The 18,928-nt window shown below is 40.7% G+C and overlaps 1 protein-coding gene across 3 annotated transcripts; it reads left to right on the forward strand.

Moving 5' to 3' along the window:
• The first annotated feature begins 514 nt into the window (after positions 1–514).
• On the forward strand, positions 515–17,155 carry LOC135474976 (uncharacterized). Of its 3 annotated transcripts, XR_010445016.1 has the most exons (5): positions 515–618; positions 2,536–2,721; positions 10,656–14,696; positions 15,652–15,861; positions 16,090–17,155. XR_010445016.1 is itself a non-coding variant. In XM_064754683.1 (4 exons), the coding sequence occupies exons 3-4, from the start codon at positions 12,988–12,990 to the stop codon at positions 15,668–15,670; spliced, it is 1,728 nt and encodes a 575-aa protein (XP_064610753.1). In that variant the 5' UTR covers positions 515–618; positions 2,536–2,721; positions 10,656–12,987; the 3' UTR covers positions 15,671–17,155. The 3 variants fall into 3 exon arrangements, 2 of the variants coding, with proteins under 2 accessions (XP_064610753.1, XP_064610754.1); XM_064754683.1 differs by having other exon boundaries at positions 15,652–17,155; XM_064754684.1 differs by lacking the exon at positions 15,652–15,861.
• Positions 17,156–18,928: the final 1,773 nt, after the last annotated feature.

Consider the following 18,928-nt stretch of genomic DNA (forward strand, 5'->3'; position numbering starts at 1 on the left):
ATTTTCCTTGTTTTTTCTTTTAATATATACAGGTAGGATTAACTAGGCCTTAATTGGCATAGGCCTGTAGGCAGGCTAATTGAAATCGACATTGTTCGATCCGTTCTCTTCTCTGGTACAAATCATACAGATCACATCTTTCTATTTGGCCCATATTTGTTACCCTCTGGGTGTGGGGCAATGTAGTTGATGGAAGAGCTATAAGAGTATGAATTTCAGGTTTGGCCTCTATACTGCATACGATAGCGTGAAGTACATGTGCCGATGGTAAAAATGTGATACCGATAGGCCTACATCGGGATTAATTATCAGAAGAAGTGAAGATTTAAAGAAATGGCACAAATCTACTCCACAAACTGACTGAAATTGCCATAGTTATAACTATTTGCCTACATTCCTCGCAAATGCGTAAAATGGTTGATCAAGTGTCAAAAGAGCGTGCGTGGAAGACAATATCTGCATCAAGGGGGGGATAATACATGCTGACCGGAAGTGGCTATACTTTGTAGCGGGAGATGTCGAGAGCGTGACGAGTGTAGCGGATAGTTATGGAAAGATTTCTGTAGATATTTATGTTGGTACAGTGAAAAAACAAGTTACAAACAGTGCATTTTATAGGTGAGGATGGTCTGCGTATTGTATTTATTACACGATGGCTGCATGCACTTTGGCGACTAAGGTTTAATGGAGGGAAATCGCGAATGTTTTAAATGATGAGATAACATATGATTCTGATAGCAACAACAACAACCATGGTGGAAGGCTGGGTCCATGTGTGCGTTGGTTGTAACTTGATTTCAGGCAATCTGTTTCTGGATGTAGAAGTCTTTACAGGGCTGACAGGAGGCTCATTGTAATCGGACCAAAAATGACGGGAGTACCTTTCAACGTGATTGTTGCCTGATCTAGAAAATTTACCATCGACCTCTAACCCTTACATTTCCCCCTGTAGCTTTGCAGTAAAAATATAACAGCTGGTAGAATGTAAGCATAAGTAAATATTTGGTACTTCAAGCATCCAGGCAGCACCTGGTTTTCCTCGCACCAGGCCTAGTAACTGGTGTAAATACTCTGCATAGATCTATAACGACTTGCTATATTGGACTGGTGGGGATGGGATTAAGCGGCAAACGCTCGTTCTAGGTACGCATGGGTCGCCATCCATCTAATCATGAGGAACAGTCACCCGTTTGCCATGAGCTAAGGCTGAGACTCAAATATTTTAAGTTCACAGGGAAAAAGCCTTTAAAATGTGAACTGCAAGACGTGTTTAAGCAGATTTACCTGGTACTTAATTACGGTCAGCATTTTGTACGACGAGCTGCCCGTACTCATAGCAATTTATGTAGCATTTCGGGTATGAAACGTGCTTCCACACTAAAGACTTACACGTAACCACGCACGCTGAAAGTCAGCTAAAATGGTCAGTTGATCACCTGTGATAATGTCGAAAAGTAAGGGGACAGTGTCACAGTCTGTCACAGAAAAAAAATTTTTTTCATGGGACTTTCATGGCGATGTTACATATAAAATGAGTGAGGACAAATGATTGACTAGACTCCAGTGCAAAGCATGTTCGGAACATATTTCCAACGTTCGCAGCGAGGCAAATATTTTGAGGCATCAGTGGACAGCCACTGCTCTCCCTCATAAACTATGTGAACGGTGTGCCTTATGTCCACAAATCCAATGTGACGACATGTCAAGTCCAGGTCTTTGCATGAAAATTCTGTTCAGGTGCGCAACGAGAGAGATTGGCAACTACAACAACATCCTCTATTTTGGAAAATACGAAACTGTAATAGAGGATGGCCGAAAGTAACAATGTTCCAATTCTTTTTGTTGTTGTTGTCAGTGTTGTTTGAAGTTCGAAGAGCGGTCTTTGACAGCATGTCTTTACGATTTTGGGTATGTCTAGATATTAGGAAAGAGTGTACATTTTTTTCAAGAACTGGCCATTGTAACCTATTGCTAAGTTATATGAAGACATAAAACAAGAAAAACATTTTTTACTGGAAAGGCAAGGAAAGGACTTTTGCAGAACAATATTCCATTAGATCTAACTAGACAATAACATATATTGAATGAACGGGTGGTAACCCATTTTTATAATTTATTAATTCCAACCCAGACTGAGGCTGGTATAGAGGATATAGTCTGAAATTGCGAGAAGGCTAGGTTTGGGGAAAACTTCGCTGAGCGACGGGTGGCTCAAAACAGGATCTGAGCATGCTCCATGATGCCTTGTTGTGTCAGTTTGTCATGGTATTTTTATTAAGAAATATAAACTTTGGCTAACCATATTGTTGCTTATACTTTCATCGGGACATCCCCACATTTGGATTGAAATTGACCTTTGTACCCCAAACAAAGATCTTAATTTTGGCCGTAGTTGACCTTCCAGGGACTGTTCCACTGTGCCATTTAAATACCATACTGAAACTTTCATATGCTTCAATCTCTCATTTGGATTGAATCGAATACAAAACACCACTCATAGGTGCTCTAACAACTTAATTCTAAATTTTCTTGTAGTTCACAACCGTCTTGACCCAAGCAAAGACACCATCGTGGAAAGCGTTCAGAATGTAGACAGCAGCTTGATCAAGGTCAACTCTTAACACCATCGTGGAAAGCGTTCTGAATGTGGACAGCAGCTTGATCAAGGTCAACTCTTAACATCATCGTGGATTATTAGCATTGTTTTGTGGACTTTTTCAGGTGAGACCGAAGATCTACTTCTGTTACATACTACTATTTATACACTATGTATTTGATTGGTGTTTTATGTCGTACTCAAGAATATTTTACTTATAAGACAGCAGCCAGCGTTATGGTGAAAGGAACGTGGGCAGAGCGCAGGGGAAACTGATGACCCTCCGCAGGTTGCTGGCAGACCTTCCCATGTACATCTGGAGAGGACCGTGAACTCACAGCAACTGCATTGGCGAGAGGCTGCTGTGTCATTGTGATCATTAGCATCATTTACATGTCGTTCGACCAGTCTTACTGGAATAAGTGTTCAGTTTTCTGTACATTGTTGATAAGCATTTAGGATGGACGTGTATGGATGATTTGTCAAGGCATTTGTGGTCACTGTACATATCTTTCAGGGTCTAAGGTGGCTGATAGTGTCCACTTTGCACATGATCTTAGCAACCAGGGCCATATTTAGAGTCACTTTCAGACCCCTAGCTTAAAACAAAAAGGGGCAGGGTGGCATTTTTCCAAAAGGGGTACTTTTTAGCATGAATAACAGCTTTAAAAGGCACTATTTTCTGCTAGCGTCATAATAATAAATGTGATTTAAAAAATTTTGTAAGGATAGATAGCAGTGAAAGAAAGCCTATTCAGCACTCAGCTATGCATTTGTATACTGTAATCCTTCTAATTTTTAGGACATACTAATTGGTAGTGCTTAAAGCAGAGAATTGCACTGCTCAGTTTTGGGGAAAAATAAAGACCTATATATGTTGTTCATGGATGAACTAATCTTGTGGGGAAAAATGTTTATCTCTGTTACAGTTATAGTGTATATTGGTTAAAAAGAGCAGACAAGTTGTCTGAAAAAAAAATAGAAGAATTGCAATATATCAAAGTCTGCATTCATAGCAAATGTTTCCTGCTTTCGGGGACTAGCCTAAATGAACAAAAAAATAATTTATAAAACTACCGATCATTACAGGGGCCTTATTTAGAGCCTTGGAAAAATAACTGATAAAAACAGCTTTTCGTGGGAATTTAAATTAAAAGCATTACAAATGCTAGTTGTAGTTTGTGACTAAATAAGATAACTTTGGCTTGAAATTGTTGATAAAATATTACGCTTGCTTACTATTACATGTATGTCTGTGTATGCATACTCCACACAAACTTGAAAATTTGTTATAAAAATAAAGATAACTCTGTTATTATTCAGGAGGGGACGTTTACCTTTTTGCCCGATCCATAGGAGTAATATTTCCTGTATCATAAGCTGCATATTCCAGTATTATGTTTGTATCAGATCTGATGTGAAAACAACAATAATGTATAAGTTTGAGTGTTTTCGCAACAAAAATGTGAATCAGAGCAAACAAAACTGACACTGGGTGCAATGGGTCTTTCAGTTGTAAAAGATCTGAGCTTAAATAATTCAACAAATCAAAAATACCCTGACTTTCCTAATCTTAATGGATTGTAGAAATCTGCAGCCTGTTCTAGTTTTACATTTAAACAAACAATGAGCATGCGAGTGTTTTATTATCTGACTTATGACTATGCTGACCACAGGAAAAAATGAAAGTAATGAAAACTGAGGCAGTGAGGGATGTGCATTTCTAGTGGTTTTATCCATTGGTGCAATTGAGGCAATTGTCTAATGAGCATCGCCTTTCCAGTTATATCTATCAAACAAAAATGGTGGATACTTTGACACTTATCCACCAAGTGTGAATAGATTTGAAAATAAATTTATGGTGGTCTGGGAGAAGACAGAAAATTAGCTGTGATGGCTTACAGTAGGTATCCGTGAACTAGATACCTCAATGAGCTTGAAACACGTATGCAACCAGTAAACTGAGCCGGTGCTTGATTACAAATGGATATTATGATGGCGGATTTTCAGTACCGCATACGGTTGACAACATGCAGATAGGACTACTGCTAGCAGCTGGTTAATAGAGTTCATCAGCCGTTCCCCTCAGGGGCAGGGTGGATATCGATGGCCCTCTAAAGGGGCAGAGCACATTTTGAGAGAGGCAGAGCACATTTTGAGAGAGGCAGCAGGGGCAGGATGCTGTGCCCCACTGATTTATGCAAGGGACAGGGCTGCCTTTGGTTCTGGAAAACATTTGGGCTTCCAAGCTGTTGGCTGCCTAAACTAAACAAAATGTATCAAAACTAACAAGTAAATTAAACAAAATATAATGGTTTACGAATAAAAAGTTGAGTTTTCATGTAAATTTCTTTTATTCACAGACTTAAAAGCTCTTAGAAAGTACCAGTTTTGAGTTGCATGTTTAAAATTCTTTATGCACAGTCACAATGTCACCGTTAAAGTTTTGGATCAGAAGTTTTAATGTTTTTCTGGATATGGGCCGGGTGGTTTTAGCGAAACTTCAATCTTCATTCTCGTTCAGTTTTAAACTTTACCACATTTGGAACTGTTTGTTACAGGAATCCCACGAGCTATATTTGGTGTGTGGTAATAAATTTTTGAGGATCGGATTTCCCTTAGGCCCTAAATTCCTCACCCAGATTCCATCCACCAGTTGTATATGTTTAGCATCATACACTATATTCACTGAGTGTTGTTTATTACATTACAAGTACCATGTATATCAGTACATTACTCAGATTGAACCTTTTCACCTATAAAACGGAATTGATATAATTTATGCATTTAAAGATTAATATAGGCCTAAGTTAAAAACAATACTGATGTAGCATGTCCTTGGTTAGCAAAATAAAGGTAGTAATTATGCGACAAATAAGGAACACACAATTACTTAGAATCAGTATCCAGCCATCTGAGAACCAAGAGGAATTTGGAGCATTTAGCTCTTTATGCCCAGCTGGTTATCAACGCATCAATTTACTTCTCAGACTCTCTTGCAATTTTTTTCTTGCTGTCAAAATCAGGATTATGTGGCCTAATATTATGAATTAGAAAAAGTGTTCAAACTTCATTTCGTGGCCTACGTGGCTCACTTGGTTAGCGCACTAGCGCAGCGTGATGACCCGGAGTCTCTCACCAGTGCTGTCCAGCTCATGCCGACTTCCTCTCTGGCCGTAAGTGGGAAGGTCTGTCAGCAACCTAGGGATGGTTGTTGGCTTTCTCCGGGCTCTCCCCGGTTTCTTCCCACCATAATGCTGGCCGCCGTCACATAAGTGAAATATTCTTGAGTACGGCGTAAAACAACAATCAAATAAATAAATAAATCAAACTTCCATTTCTTTGCAACAGTATCAGCTTCCAACATATCCACGTGTAGAACTTGAGTAGTTATGTTTGACTGACCATAGGCAATTGCAGTGCAGGTATGATCTATTTTACATAGAGCTGAATGTAGGCGACTGGTTAAAAGAAACAGACTGTAGTAGCTTCCTAATTCTTGGAGCATTAACTCTGTGGCTAAGTGTACATGTATGTTGTACTGCAGTGTGGTGGTTATGAGATAGCTGCTGATGAAAGAATATCCCTATCAGGCAGCCTCATTAGATCCACCTAGAGAAAATCGTGATTGTGCCGACAGCAAGTTTTGGAGCTAATGCTTTCTGTGCGATTCTTTCACAACAAATAAAAAAACAAAAATGGGTGTAAGGTTATTTATTGATGATCTCCATCTCTGTAAATTGATTAATATCCTATATATACTCCTGTTTACGGCCATTCCATCAAGGAGCGTATGTAGGACATTCATTTGTCAAGCTTGATAAGATCTTCTGAGAACAAAAAAGAAATTGTGATTATTGTAAATGTATGCATTCCCAAAACTTTAGATGACGTGAGTCCTTATGAGATTTGGATTTATGAATTCCTGCCGAAAATTAAAGCTCTGCAAGGCTGTCTTTTTTTGGAAAATTCTGTGAAAGTTTGGACTTGAGTAATGATACTAAATTGTGTTGTTCAGGTATGGTACATTTGAACTTCACAGCCTAAATCCTCAATGAATTCGACTTGATCTACTAAATCTAGTATAACTTTGGATCCACTTTTAAAACAAAATTCATAAGATTTTGAAGAGTAAAATGTATTGTTCAGGTAGGACACATGAAATTTACAATAGTTCTAAAATAGGCTGTTCAGTTAGGATTTGATTTTTTTGATTTGATTGGTGTTTTAAGCCGTACTCAAGAATATTTCACTTATACGAGGTAGCCAGGTGTGGGGAAACCAGGCAAAGCCTGGGGGAAAATAATGACCATCTGCAGGTTGTGGCAGATCTTCCCACTTACAGCTGGAGAGGAAGCCAGCATGAGCTGGACTTGAACTCACAGCGACCACATTGGTGGTTCAGTTAGGAGAACATTTATCTAACATGCCAAAACGTGCACTATGTCTGGTCGAATTCGTTGAGGATTTAGGGTATAAATTACCTGTATTCACCAGATGAGATAACTTTCCTTTAAGACACTAAAACATGCTATAGTATTTCTGTTCTCAGGTTTGTTAGGGGTTTGGATTACGTTAATTTGGGCACACCGTGTATTGTGATATGCGGCTTTAATTTTTGTAATTTGGGCACACTGTGTATTGTGATATGCGGTTTTAATTTATGAAATTTGGGCACACCATGTATTGTGATATGTGGCTTTAATTTTTGTAATTTGGGCACACTGTGTATTGTGATATGCGGTTTTAATTTGTGTAATTTGGGCACAACCAAGTGTTGTGATGTGTGGCTTTAATTTTTGTACTTTGGTCACACTGTGTATTGTGAGTGAGTGCTTAGAATTTAACGTCGTACTTAACAATTTTTCAGTCATATGATGACCAAGGAGTCCTTTGAGTGCATGTAAGGTACCTCCTTGCTGCAGGACGGATTTCCACCACTCTTTTATCTAGTGCTGCTTCACTGAGGTCTTAGGTGTGACCCCCGACCCAGAATTGACCCTGGATCTACCTGGTCCACCAACTGAGCCATCAGGGCTGGTCACCCTGTGTTGTGATATATGCACCTTTGATTCATGTAGTTTGGGCACATGCTAGACTTAAAGGCAAATTTTTACTCATTTCAGTCTCTTCCTGGATGTTCTGAGTTTATTTATTTATTTGATTCGTGTTTTTACACCATACTGAATAATATTTCACTTGTACAACGGTGGCCAGCATTATGGTGGGAGGAAACCGGGCAGAGCCCGGAGGAAACCCACCACATCTGAATTGATCACGTTATTAACTCTCCAGTATTGGGAGTTGAATGAATATTTTTGTTTTTTATGTTCATTGGAATGGGAAGTATTGAGACATTTACTTTGAGTGCTCTGTGTTTTTGGTACACCCTTTACAGTCCTGGAAAAGGCATAATCCAAAGCACTGTTAGAGCAAGTGTATGTGGACATTATGTGGAGGGTAAAGTTTGTTTGGTGGCTGTGTGTTTGGCCTGATGATACATACGCATGGGCTGTCAGGCTCACATGAACCCACCTAGATTAAACCGTGATTGTACAGGCAGAGTGTTTGGCAGTAAAATCATCCTGTGCGATTCTTTCACAACACTGACTTAAGTAAACCACCCCCTTGGATCACAATATTTGAAGATTCGACGTTTTGTGGGATATAGTACCAGTCAGCAGTTGATTGTGCCTACAGGGCAGAATACATGGCTTAAGGGATCTTAGGTGAATTTTGGAATGGTCACACTCTAACCTTGTTCTTGCCTGATGAGAAATCTAATCTGGTGTTTAAGCTATGCTACATGCCACACATTAAGGGTATTTGTATACCAGTATATTCATACATTTCATTTTCTTGCCAATACTGCTGGCCCCAGAACCTCAAGATTGAGATTGGAAAACTGCTTACCAGGTACTTTCTCATGGCCATGCGTGGCACCCACTTGGGGGGTATACATATTGAGCTTACACCATAAGTAAAAATCTGCGGGTGACATTAATGAGTGACATGCCAGTAGCCTGTTTTCTATGTCCATGAAAATGACATCCAAATTGTACAAGTAAGTGAGATATTCTTGATTAGGGCTCTAGATCTCAATGATTCAAGCAATAAATGAAAAACAGGTTAATGGACATTTATTGTCAGTGGGTAAATTTGATGAAAAAAGCATAGTTGACATGTACCTTCCCTGAAAATTTGAAGTGGGGGCTTTTTGTGCCTGTAAAGGAAAACTTATTTGATTGAATTAAAGATTATGTCCCTCCTTCCCTCGCCCACAAACATCAATAATGCTTCTCTTGTAATAATGGCACTACTTGTAATAATGGTACTACTTGTAATAATGGTACTACTTGTTATCATTTACTAGAAGAACTTTCCCTACATTAAAGATAAAGCTTTAAAGCTTGAGGAGACCGCATTGCACGCAATTTAAAGTTACTTACAAAGATTTACTTGCATTTTACGTGATTCACCAATTCACAAGACATGATTTATGTATGATAACTTTCGGGGTTTGAAATTGAAATTTTCATGTGCTTGTCTTTATAGTTACAACCACAGTTACTAAATGTTGGAAAGACAAACCTATTCCAGTATTATTATACCATTTGTAATGTGGTGAATATGACTCGAGATATCTGTATTAAACTCACCTCTTGACATAAACTGCAGGTATATGTACCAACACAATTTTGTTCCTTTCCCTGAACATTCCCAATCACCATCTTACAAAGTTCAAGAGAGTTCAAGTCCAGCTCATGCTCGCTTCGTCCCCAGTCTTGATCTTCCAGCATTGTATGGATGGTTGTGGCTTGTGGGTTTCCCCGGCTTCCTCCCACTATCATGGCCATCTCCCTGGACTTAATGGATAGGATACCAGTCCCCGGAGTCATGAAGGTTAGACTTTGTGACACTTACTGTAATTCTTCAACCTTTTCGCATGTTTGCACAGGGTTTATTCAAAGAAATTGTGAAGGCGTTATTGTGTGTAGGCTGATAAATTTACATTTTTCATGAAGCCCTGAAATTGGCCAATCCAACCAATGTCTCCAAATTCTAATTATAAACGTGCGTAAATTACACCGAAAGTTGCTCTTTCATATGCGAAAAGGTGGAGGAATTAGGTGAGGCACTTTTTTCGAGAAGGTTTAATTTGATAGTGATAAAAATGATGAAATTATTAAATGTTCAAGGTAGTTTTGTCTTATCACCCCAGTGTCCATCTCCTCTCCAGAAAGCCATAGAATTGATGAGGAGAAATATGGTACTATATATCGGTTAGGATGATTTTAAACTTCAAACCTGTCGAGTCCCAAGTGAGAAAAATGCCCTCAAATATATTGACATGTCCTGAAAATGCACAACATGAAAGTTGGTGAATACAATATACATATGTACCTGTAATTCAGGTAAAAAAAAGTATACATACAGATGAACATGACATTTGTGAGTTGTAAAGACCTATTCTGGTCACGTTAACATTCTCCTGTGGTTTGTTGACTGATCAACATGTTTTCCTTAATAATAAAAAACACCTTTCATTACCACTGTTTGGTTGTGAGTTATGAGTTTTCAGAGTGTTCCAGTATACATGCCATGTTCTGCAAACTAAATATATAACAGTAAAGGAAATTCAGCTGATTTTTTGTTTTATTTCCATACAAGTTGGTACGGATACATTGTTTTCATATTGGTGACAACAATTCAGGGGGACAGTGCCAAGGCTTTCTTAAAGGCTGGTAACAAAAGAGAATACCCAAAGCTTGTCAGAAAATAAGGGAAAAAATAACCTGAAATGAATAAATAAATAATTAAACAAAAAAAAATACATTTGTGTAACTGGGCAGATCTGACAAACAGTATTAACCTTTATTGTTAATGCTCCTTTCAAATCATATACAATTACCTTTGTTGAGTGAGTAGATGAACGTTTTACTTTGTGTGCTGTTACTTTGTGTGCTGTTACTTTGTGTGCTGTTACTTTGTGTGCTGTTACTTTGTGTGCTGTTACTTTGTGCAGCACTTTTAATATTGTTCTGACTTTATCTTACAGGTATGCTGATGGACTAATTGGTGATTGAGGGTGAAGGATGGATGGGGGCAATGACTTGGAGAGCCTGCTGGCCTCTCTCCAGCAAAAATCTGTACCTCAGCCGCCCCTGCGCGATGGGGCTATGTCCCTCAGTGATCAAGAGGTCTACTACTTCTTCAAGGATCCTAGCAATGAGGAGTACTACGTGACGAATTCCCTGTCCTGCCTGGAACTAGACGATTCCAAGAACTCATGTGCGAAAGAGACTATTGCTGCAGTAGCACCCTCCTGTGTACTGGATACAATTAACTCGTTGCCGGTTGAACAGGGAGTCCGCAACACTCCCCTGCCAGCATTTCAGACAGACAATACTCCGCAGAGTGACAGAAAGATCAGTGATGATCCTGCGGAAGTGCCTCTCGAGGTTCTTTTGGGATATTTGTCACAGGGAAAGTCTGGCCCCTCTGAAAAACAGGTTATCACTGCAGACCCTACATGTGCACCACTGATATCTGAAGACTCGGTTTATATGGACAGTATTTGCGGGGTGGAGAGCAATCTGTCAGATTTCATCCCAGACAAGTCTCTTGAGGTGGATGATTTGTACTCCAATTTGAAGCAGGTCGGGCTTGTGACATCACCTATTAAGCAGCCAATGTATTCTGTGGCGGGGGCAGTAGTAGACAGTTGTCCAGTTAGCCCAGGGCTGAATCGATCAGGTTTTGTAACCAGTCCTATTATGAAGCAACCTGACAAACAAGCCAGGAGGAAACATAAAAATGCCGACAGGTCACAAGTGCCAAAAACTAAAAGTGTAAAAAAAAGTGTTACAAAGACTAAACGTGGTACAAAACCACCTAAACCAGCAAGGAAGCAAAAAGAGTTTCCTGCGATGAAAAAGGCACTTAAACATGACACCATTGCCCAAAACTTTCAACAAAATACTGATGACGATACATGGTCAGTACCAAAGTATAAAGTGCCCAGCAAAAAGTGTAAGTGTCATAAAGTTCAGACACTAATAAGCCCATTTCAACAGAATGCTGTGGAATTGTGTAATTATGAAGTTTCCCCAAACCACAGGAAAGTGATTTATGGCACAGTGGCTTTGAACGCATTCATGCGAAGAAACAAGAATTATGTGAGCACTGCAGAACTGCTGCAGAGGAAAATAATCCGGATGCCAGCACGACAACTCCATAGGATTGCCGTCAGGTTGAATATTGTTACCCTTCCGGCTACAGAGGAGGAACTTAATACCCTCAAGATATTACACGCTGTTGCCTGGCAGACAAGAAATAACGAGTTAATTCCCTGTACGAGTTTAAGGCGCCTGGCAAAGTACATTCACACTGGACTTGGTATGGGAGGAAGGGAATTGTTAAGCATATTTAAGTGCTCTCTTCAGATTGTCAATCCTTGGGAATCCAGTACCAGTAGCTCTCTGACCTCAGAAGGAGACAGCTCTGAACAGGCTGAAGTCATCACAGAATCAAACAAATTGACATTGCCTTCGGTTGGGGAAACACTGAAGCTGCCAGATAGAATGGGCAGGAAAGTTGGTGTTGGAGTTGATGTGGATGTATCAATACCCAAATCTGCTCCAAAAGTGATAAGTAAGTTTGTTCACTGCAACTGTTGTATGCATCACAGTGACCCAGTCCCCACCTCTGCTGCTGTCACCACCCCAGCAGCACACCCGCACCCACCCCTGCACCCACCCCCACAGTAACAAAGCCAGTTCTTTACGCAACTGGTCCACTTCCTAGAGGGCAGTTTACCTTGTCAGACTCAGGAGTCATGCATGATTTCCTCAACAAGTTGGGGATTGACACCAGAACTAATGTGACTGCTCTTGTCAGTTTTCCCTACTGCCCCGACAGGGGCTGGGCCAGGCACTGGAGGTGTGAAGGATGGCAAAAGTGGTGGTGTGAATGTGCAAAGAACTTCACCAGACAGTACGTCATGGAATATAGAGCCAAATCCTCAACCTAAGCCTCAACCCAACCCTCAGCCTGATCTGCTTCAGTACACAGTAGATGCTGTCTTTGGAAAGGATAACTCTGGACTGACGTCTCCAGATAAGGCTGTCACAACAGAATGCAGCGATGTCCCGTCTACAAGCCCCCCCTACTCTATTGTTGTCAGTGCTGACAATTCTTCTCAGAAGATCTCGGTTTTTCCATCTCACCCTGTGGCAACTGGACATACCATTGGTTTGTCTTCTCCAAACTTTTCCGATGGATCTACATGTAGCAGCTCTACACGTATTCCGATTCAGAAAGTTTCCTGTCCCCAAACTGTAGGAAAAGACTCTCGTGTTACTGCACAGAATCAGAAACATTGCCCATCAATGCAGACATTTAAGAAGGCAAAACTGAATAAACCTTGTAAACAACCAGGTGTCCCTTGCAGAAATGTACAGAGTAAAAAGACAGGTAAACATAGTGGTTCTGGGGCACCTGATCTGCTCATACCTCCTGTAGTTCAAGCAAGGGAAGCACCTGTCAGAACTAATACATGTATGTCATCTGGTGACTTGGCATTTGAAAAAGAACCTGTTGAGAATCCGGGTTCTCTAGCGAAACCCAAAGCGAAAGTAATATTTACTCCACAGCTGCCTGTAGCTGAGGGCTTAATCCAAGCGATTGATGTTGATGAAACTATTTACCCTCCAACCTGTGGAAAAGAACAAGTCTCCTTAAAGGAACACAATTTGCAGGCCATCAGTACGACAAGCCCTCTACCTGTGGAAGATCAAAATTCTGGTACTTCACAGAGCTGTCAAACTCGCCTTACTGAAGGCAGCTTGGTTGATGGGGGAAAGACAAAGCATTCATTGAATACCAATGAGAATGCATGCTTGGAGTGGAGGTCAGGCTGTAAACAGCGAAATGGCCTTGAAATTCCATGTGACACTGCCTCAAGGTCACTTGGCTCATTTGCAGACAACTCCTTTTCCATGTTGGAGGATGCCTTGATCACTGCTGCAAAACAGTCAGCTGCCAATGAAGCTTCACCTGATAGTGGTGTTTCGCTGGGGCAATCCGACACCTTCTTTCCAGAGATGACAGCTATTTCTACAAGCAGTCCATCATCAGTTCATATTCCATCCAGTGTTAATACTACAGTTGAAGACTTACGCCATATCCCAACAAAGATGATCTTAGCAGAAGGTTCTGGGAAAACTCCAAGTGTTGGTGATGATGTAGAACATGGAGCAGAGCATGCAGAACTAATCGGCTTCTCCCCAGACGGACAAAACGGTCCAGAAACAAAAGTTGTCTGTGAAGAAACCGCTAAGCTATGCCTAGCAGTTTCTGTTTCACCAGTAAAGGTTCTCGTTGAGTCTAGTCCTGCCATAGAAGAAGTAGAAGTCAGTGATAACATGCAAGGAAGTAAGTGCCAAACAACTGGAGTTTGTGTGGAAACTCCTGTGTCTCTTGAGGCAAATGTCCCAGCAGGTGAGCCTGTTGTAGCCGAGATCAAGCTTCAGGAATTGGCCGATCAACATGGACATTTGAATGGTCGATCTGAAAATGATGCCCCTAGTCCATCTGCTAAGATTTTGAATGAGGCCCTTAGTCCATCTGCTAAGATTTGCAATGATGCCCCTAGTACATCTGGCAAGGTTTGCAGTGATGCCCCTAGTCCATTTGATAACATTTGCAATGATGTCCCTAGTATATCTTCTGAAAGTTGCAGCGATGCCCTTTGTCCATCTTCTGAGGTTCGCACATGGCAGAAGTCAGCGGAGAAAAGAGAAACCTCAATTGATAGAAGTGATAGGCTTACTAGACTAGTGGAGAAAATTGTGGCTATGCAGACGCCGGAGGGTTCAGGCTCTGCCTTGAATTTTTTAGCAGACGCTGCAGAAGCTATGTACTCTACAGAGAATGAAGATAAATGCCCGAGTGCTGTGTTGAAAAGTCTACCTGATTCAGCACGACGGCCCACTGCTGCCATAGAGAAGATGTGGAGGCCATATTTACCCAAGGTTATAGTGGGAGGGAATGGTTCCATTAGGCTAAATATGGTACTGATTGAAAACTCCCCAAAACAGTAAGTATGACAAATATTGTGAAGCTTGTGTAAGATATACTTGTATTCGCGGTATAGAGAATGAATACCCTAGCTGTCTGAGTTGTTTATAGGGAAGGCCCTTTTTCAGACTGCTTGGTGGGGAATAATCAGGCCATTGACCAGTGAGCCTGTGGGTTCAAATCCAGAGCTTGCTACATTGGCTGCAGCTTTATGTCAGGAGGTTTGTCTGGTAAATTGCAGAGTGTGGCCCAGGCATTCTGGTTTTCTCCACCTAGAAACATGAGCACTTTCATATATATGAGGAATTCTTGATAACTATATTAATCACCAGTAAAATGAATGAATGAAAGAATGAATGAAGGGGCTGCCACCCCTTTTCTAAAGTTTCAGTGAACTAAAAGACAAGGTTGTTGCTCTATAATGTGGAGGCCACTAATCACAATGAGGAATTGGTTCAATCCGCCTAAGACATCTGATAATCCTCTGTCTCGGTTTTACTCAGAGGCTTTTTGACATTATTAAAGTGTTCAACATGTCACTTCTGGGAAGGTTGTCTGTTATTTGTCATAGGTCATCGGCTTCTTCTGCGGGAACGGTAGGTCCAGGCTCAATCCTGGGTTGAGTCACACGTAAGACCTTAAAAGAGGAAGTTGTAATTTCCTCACTTGTCATTCAGCATGAAGGTGATTGTGCAACGACTGGTTGAACCGTATCAGAATAATGGTTCAGGTGGGGCGGCTTACTTGCCTTTGGCAAGGCGTCTCAGTGAAGCAGCACTAGATAAAAGAGCGGTGGAAATCCGTCCTGCAACAATGAGGCACATTACATGCATTCTAAGGATTCCTTCGTTGTCATATGACTGAAAAATTGTTAAGTATGACGTTAAACCCCAATCAGTCACTCACTCATGCACTCAGTTTCTTCTGCGCAGTTCGGTTTACACCACCTATGAAACTAACCAATGTCTTTTCAGGGTCACTGTTGGAGAGTAAGAATAAGCTGAAGTGCCTGTGTTACGTATTTGCCCATATGATAGCTCGTGAGGTCAAGTCTGGACACATCAACTATGTAGAACCTGCATCGTCAGGAAATGGTACAAGTAGGTTAAAACGGAGAAGAAAGTCGACACAGAGCTGTCTAGTGTCGTCTAACAATGATGTGAGGGAGCGTCACAAGAAAGCAGGTGCTGCTAAAAAGACTTCAGAAGGCCTTACACATGTAACAGCAGCAGGTCAAGAGCTTGTATCTTTGAGGGAACAACAAACTCAGCTTTGCCCTAAAAGTGTGCAGGTCTATTTGGGTGGAAACAAATTAATCCAAGAAATGTTAAAAAATAATGCATCTAGTGTGCTACTTCCCCCAAGTGATAGCTACGTGTATAATGAGCTTCTCTCTCATCTGATTTCTTCAGATAGATCCGAGACCAAGCCTGAATGCTCCTGGGATTATCAGGAAGCCTGTAGTGACAGTGAAGTGCAGTTCAGGGTGTCAAGAAATACTTGTGAACCTCCTATTTATGATGACAACACAAGAAGCAGAAGAGTAAAGAAAGGCCAGAAATTTGCTTGTGGCAAAAAGCCATTCTCAAGACCACTCAGTCTTCCTGGAAAGAATACCTGCAGAGATTTCTGTGGAGGCAAGCCAAATACTGTAGGTGACAAGCATGCTAAACACGTTATGTCACACTCCGTACCGTTATCGTATGCACAGAACTGTAACTATCAGAAAACAAATGCTCTGTCCAAAACGCCTTTCGTGGATATGACAGGAGTTGTAAAGTCGCTTTCTGAGCAAGGAGACAAAGCGAAGTCCACGGCTAAAAAGAGAAAATACCTAAGCCTACCAAAAACAGCCAGGAAAGTTAATATGTGTTACACCAGTGGTGAAATGAATACCATTTCTGTGGAAAAGGTGGCGAGAGTAAAATTTTGTGATAAAACAATTCATGTAACAAGATGTCTTGAGAGTGCAGAGCCATCCTTCAATGTGGTAGCAGAGAACACTGATGTCAGAAATTCTCAGTCTCCTCCCTGGCAAGCGGACAAACCTAAGCCCACTGCCAGAAAGAGGAAACAAGCAAAGCTTTATAAACCAGGAAATGGGCAGCTAGCCAATGGGGATGCAAATATCTGGCCTGGGGAAAATGCCAATGCTTCTGAAGAAAGCATGTTTGCCACCAAGTTCCCAGCAAGTGACAGGCCATTTTACAGTCTTGCTACAGGGAACATTGGGGTCAGATTGGACAGGGCACAGATGGTGAATACGGCAGTGTCACATGGGAAGGGCTTCAGAAAGGAACTTACTCAACCATTCATCACCACAGATGCGGTAAAGGAATCTGGGAAGGAGACGAACTTGTCAGCTCCTGTGGTGAAAAGGAAGGTGGGAAGGCCAAGGAAGAACAGACAGACAGATTAAAGGGTATACATGTATTATCATGATGGGTATACATTTATTATCATGATAGGTATATATGTATTATCATGGGTATATATGTATTATCATGGGTATATATGTATTATCATGGGTATATATGTATTATCGTGATGGGTATACATGTATTATCATGATGGGTATACATGTATTATCATGATGGGTATACATGTATTATCATGATGGGTAGAATGGTACAGAATTAATGAGACTCCTGAAATTTTAGTCTTAACTAAAAGGCTTTTAAGTCAGTTGTACAACCTTTCCTTGTGATTTTGTCAGCATGTTTTTTAAAGACTTCCATTTGTTTGAGCCTAGACTAGTGCATATTAATGATTTTGTTTTTGCTGTTGTTACACTTTTAAGCTGCTAAGTTGATGTATTTGTTTCAGAATTGCAACAGTGTTCATAATTTGAATACTTCGTTTTAGGTTTTGTTTTTCTTTACTTCATTCTGCAGATTTGTGCTACACATCAATGCAATTGGCACTTATTGTTTTCTTGCACACAAGAATTGCTTTTCTTTGAAATGGTAGGCATTGGCTCACGGTGTTTTATGCAAAAAATTTGTCCTATGTGTATGGAGGTGTTATGTAGCCTGTCAGCATATTGTCCCATTAGGGTGTTATGGAGCCCGTCAGCATATTGTCCCATTAGGGTGTTATGGAGCCTGTCAGCATATTGTCCCATGAGAGTGTTATGGAGCCTGTCAGCATATTGTCCCATGAGAGTGTTATGGAGCCTGTCAGCATATTGTCCCATGAGAGTGTTATGGAGCCTGTCAGCATATTGTCCCATTAGGGTGTTATGGAGCCCGTCAGCATATCGTCCTATGAGAGTGTTATGGAGCCCGTCAGCATATTGTCCCATGAGGGTGTTATGGAGCCTGTCAGCATATTATCCCATGAGGGTGTTATGGAGCCTGTCAACATATAGTCCCAGGAGGGTGTTATGGAGCCTGTTAGCATATTATCCCAGGAGGGTGTTATGGAGCCTGTCAGAATATTGTCCCATGAGTGTTATGGAGCCTGTCAGCATATTGTCCCATGAGGGTGTTATGGAGCCTGTCAGCATATTGTCCCATGAGGGTGTTATGGAGCCTGTTAGCATGTTGTCCCATGAGGATGTTGTGAGCCTGTTAGCATATAGTCTCATGAAGGTGTTATGGAGCTTGTCAGCATATTGTCTTATGAGGGTGTTATAGAGCCTGTCTGAGTAGATGTGTTATCTTAGATGCATCGTAGTATCATAGTCAAGTGTTTGTGGAGATCTTAAGCAAACAGAAGTGAAGCACATAGTTTTGAAGATAATCATATAAACTGGATAAATATGTATTCACAGTGGGATTTTTAATGATGTTGAAAAAAGTTGACAAACTTTTGATGGTCAATAAGAGTAGTTTTTGAGGGCAGATGTGAGATTTTGGTTGAAAACATTCATTGATACCTGATTACATTGTGGTCAGTGAATATAATAGTAGCCAACTCTTACAAAAATTCACAGGCTGGTCACTTAGGATAGATGAGACTGTGGTACTTGTGGCTAAACTAACTTTCTGAGATTTGAGTTTGGTTTGGGCTAATCAAGATGATATCATAATGTGCTGAGTAAAATTCAGTGAAACTTCATATATGGATTTAGTGGTGTCTTGTCCAAAACATTTTGGAGAGTGGTACAGTTTGCTCACATTTGACGTTTCTATGGTCAGAGTTCATATTTGGCTTAGACTAATTAACCATATGTAATCAAATTTAGCCTGTATGTTATTACATTGTAATAAATATTTGTTTAGTGTGAAGATAGTCATACGCATGAGA

Source organism: Liolophura sinensis, chromosome 9 (assembly GCF_032854445.1).
Source record: "Liolophura sinensis isolate JHLJ2023 chromosome 9, CUHK_Ljap_v2, whole genome shotgun sequence".
Classification (NCBI taxonomy): domain Eukaryota; kingdom Metazoa; phylum Mollusca; class Polyplacophora; order Chitonida; family Chitonidae; genus Liolophura; species Liolophura sinensis.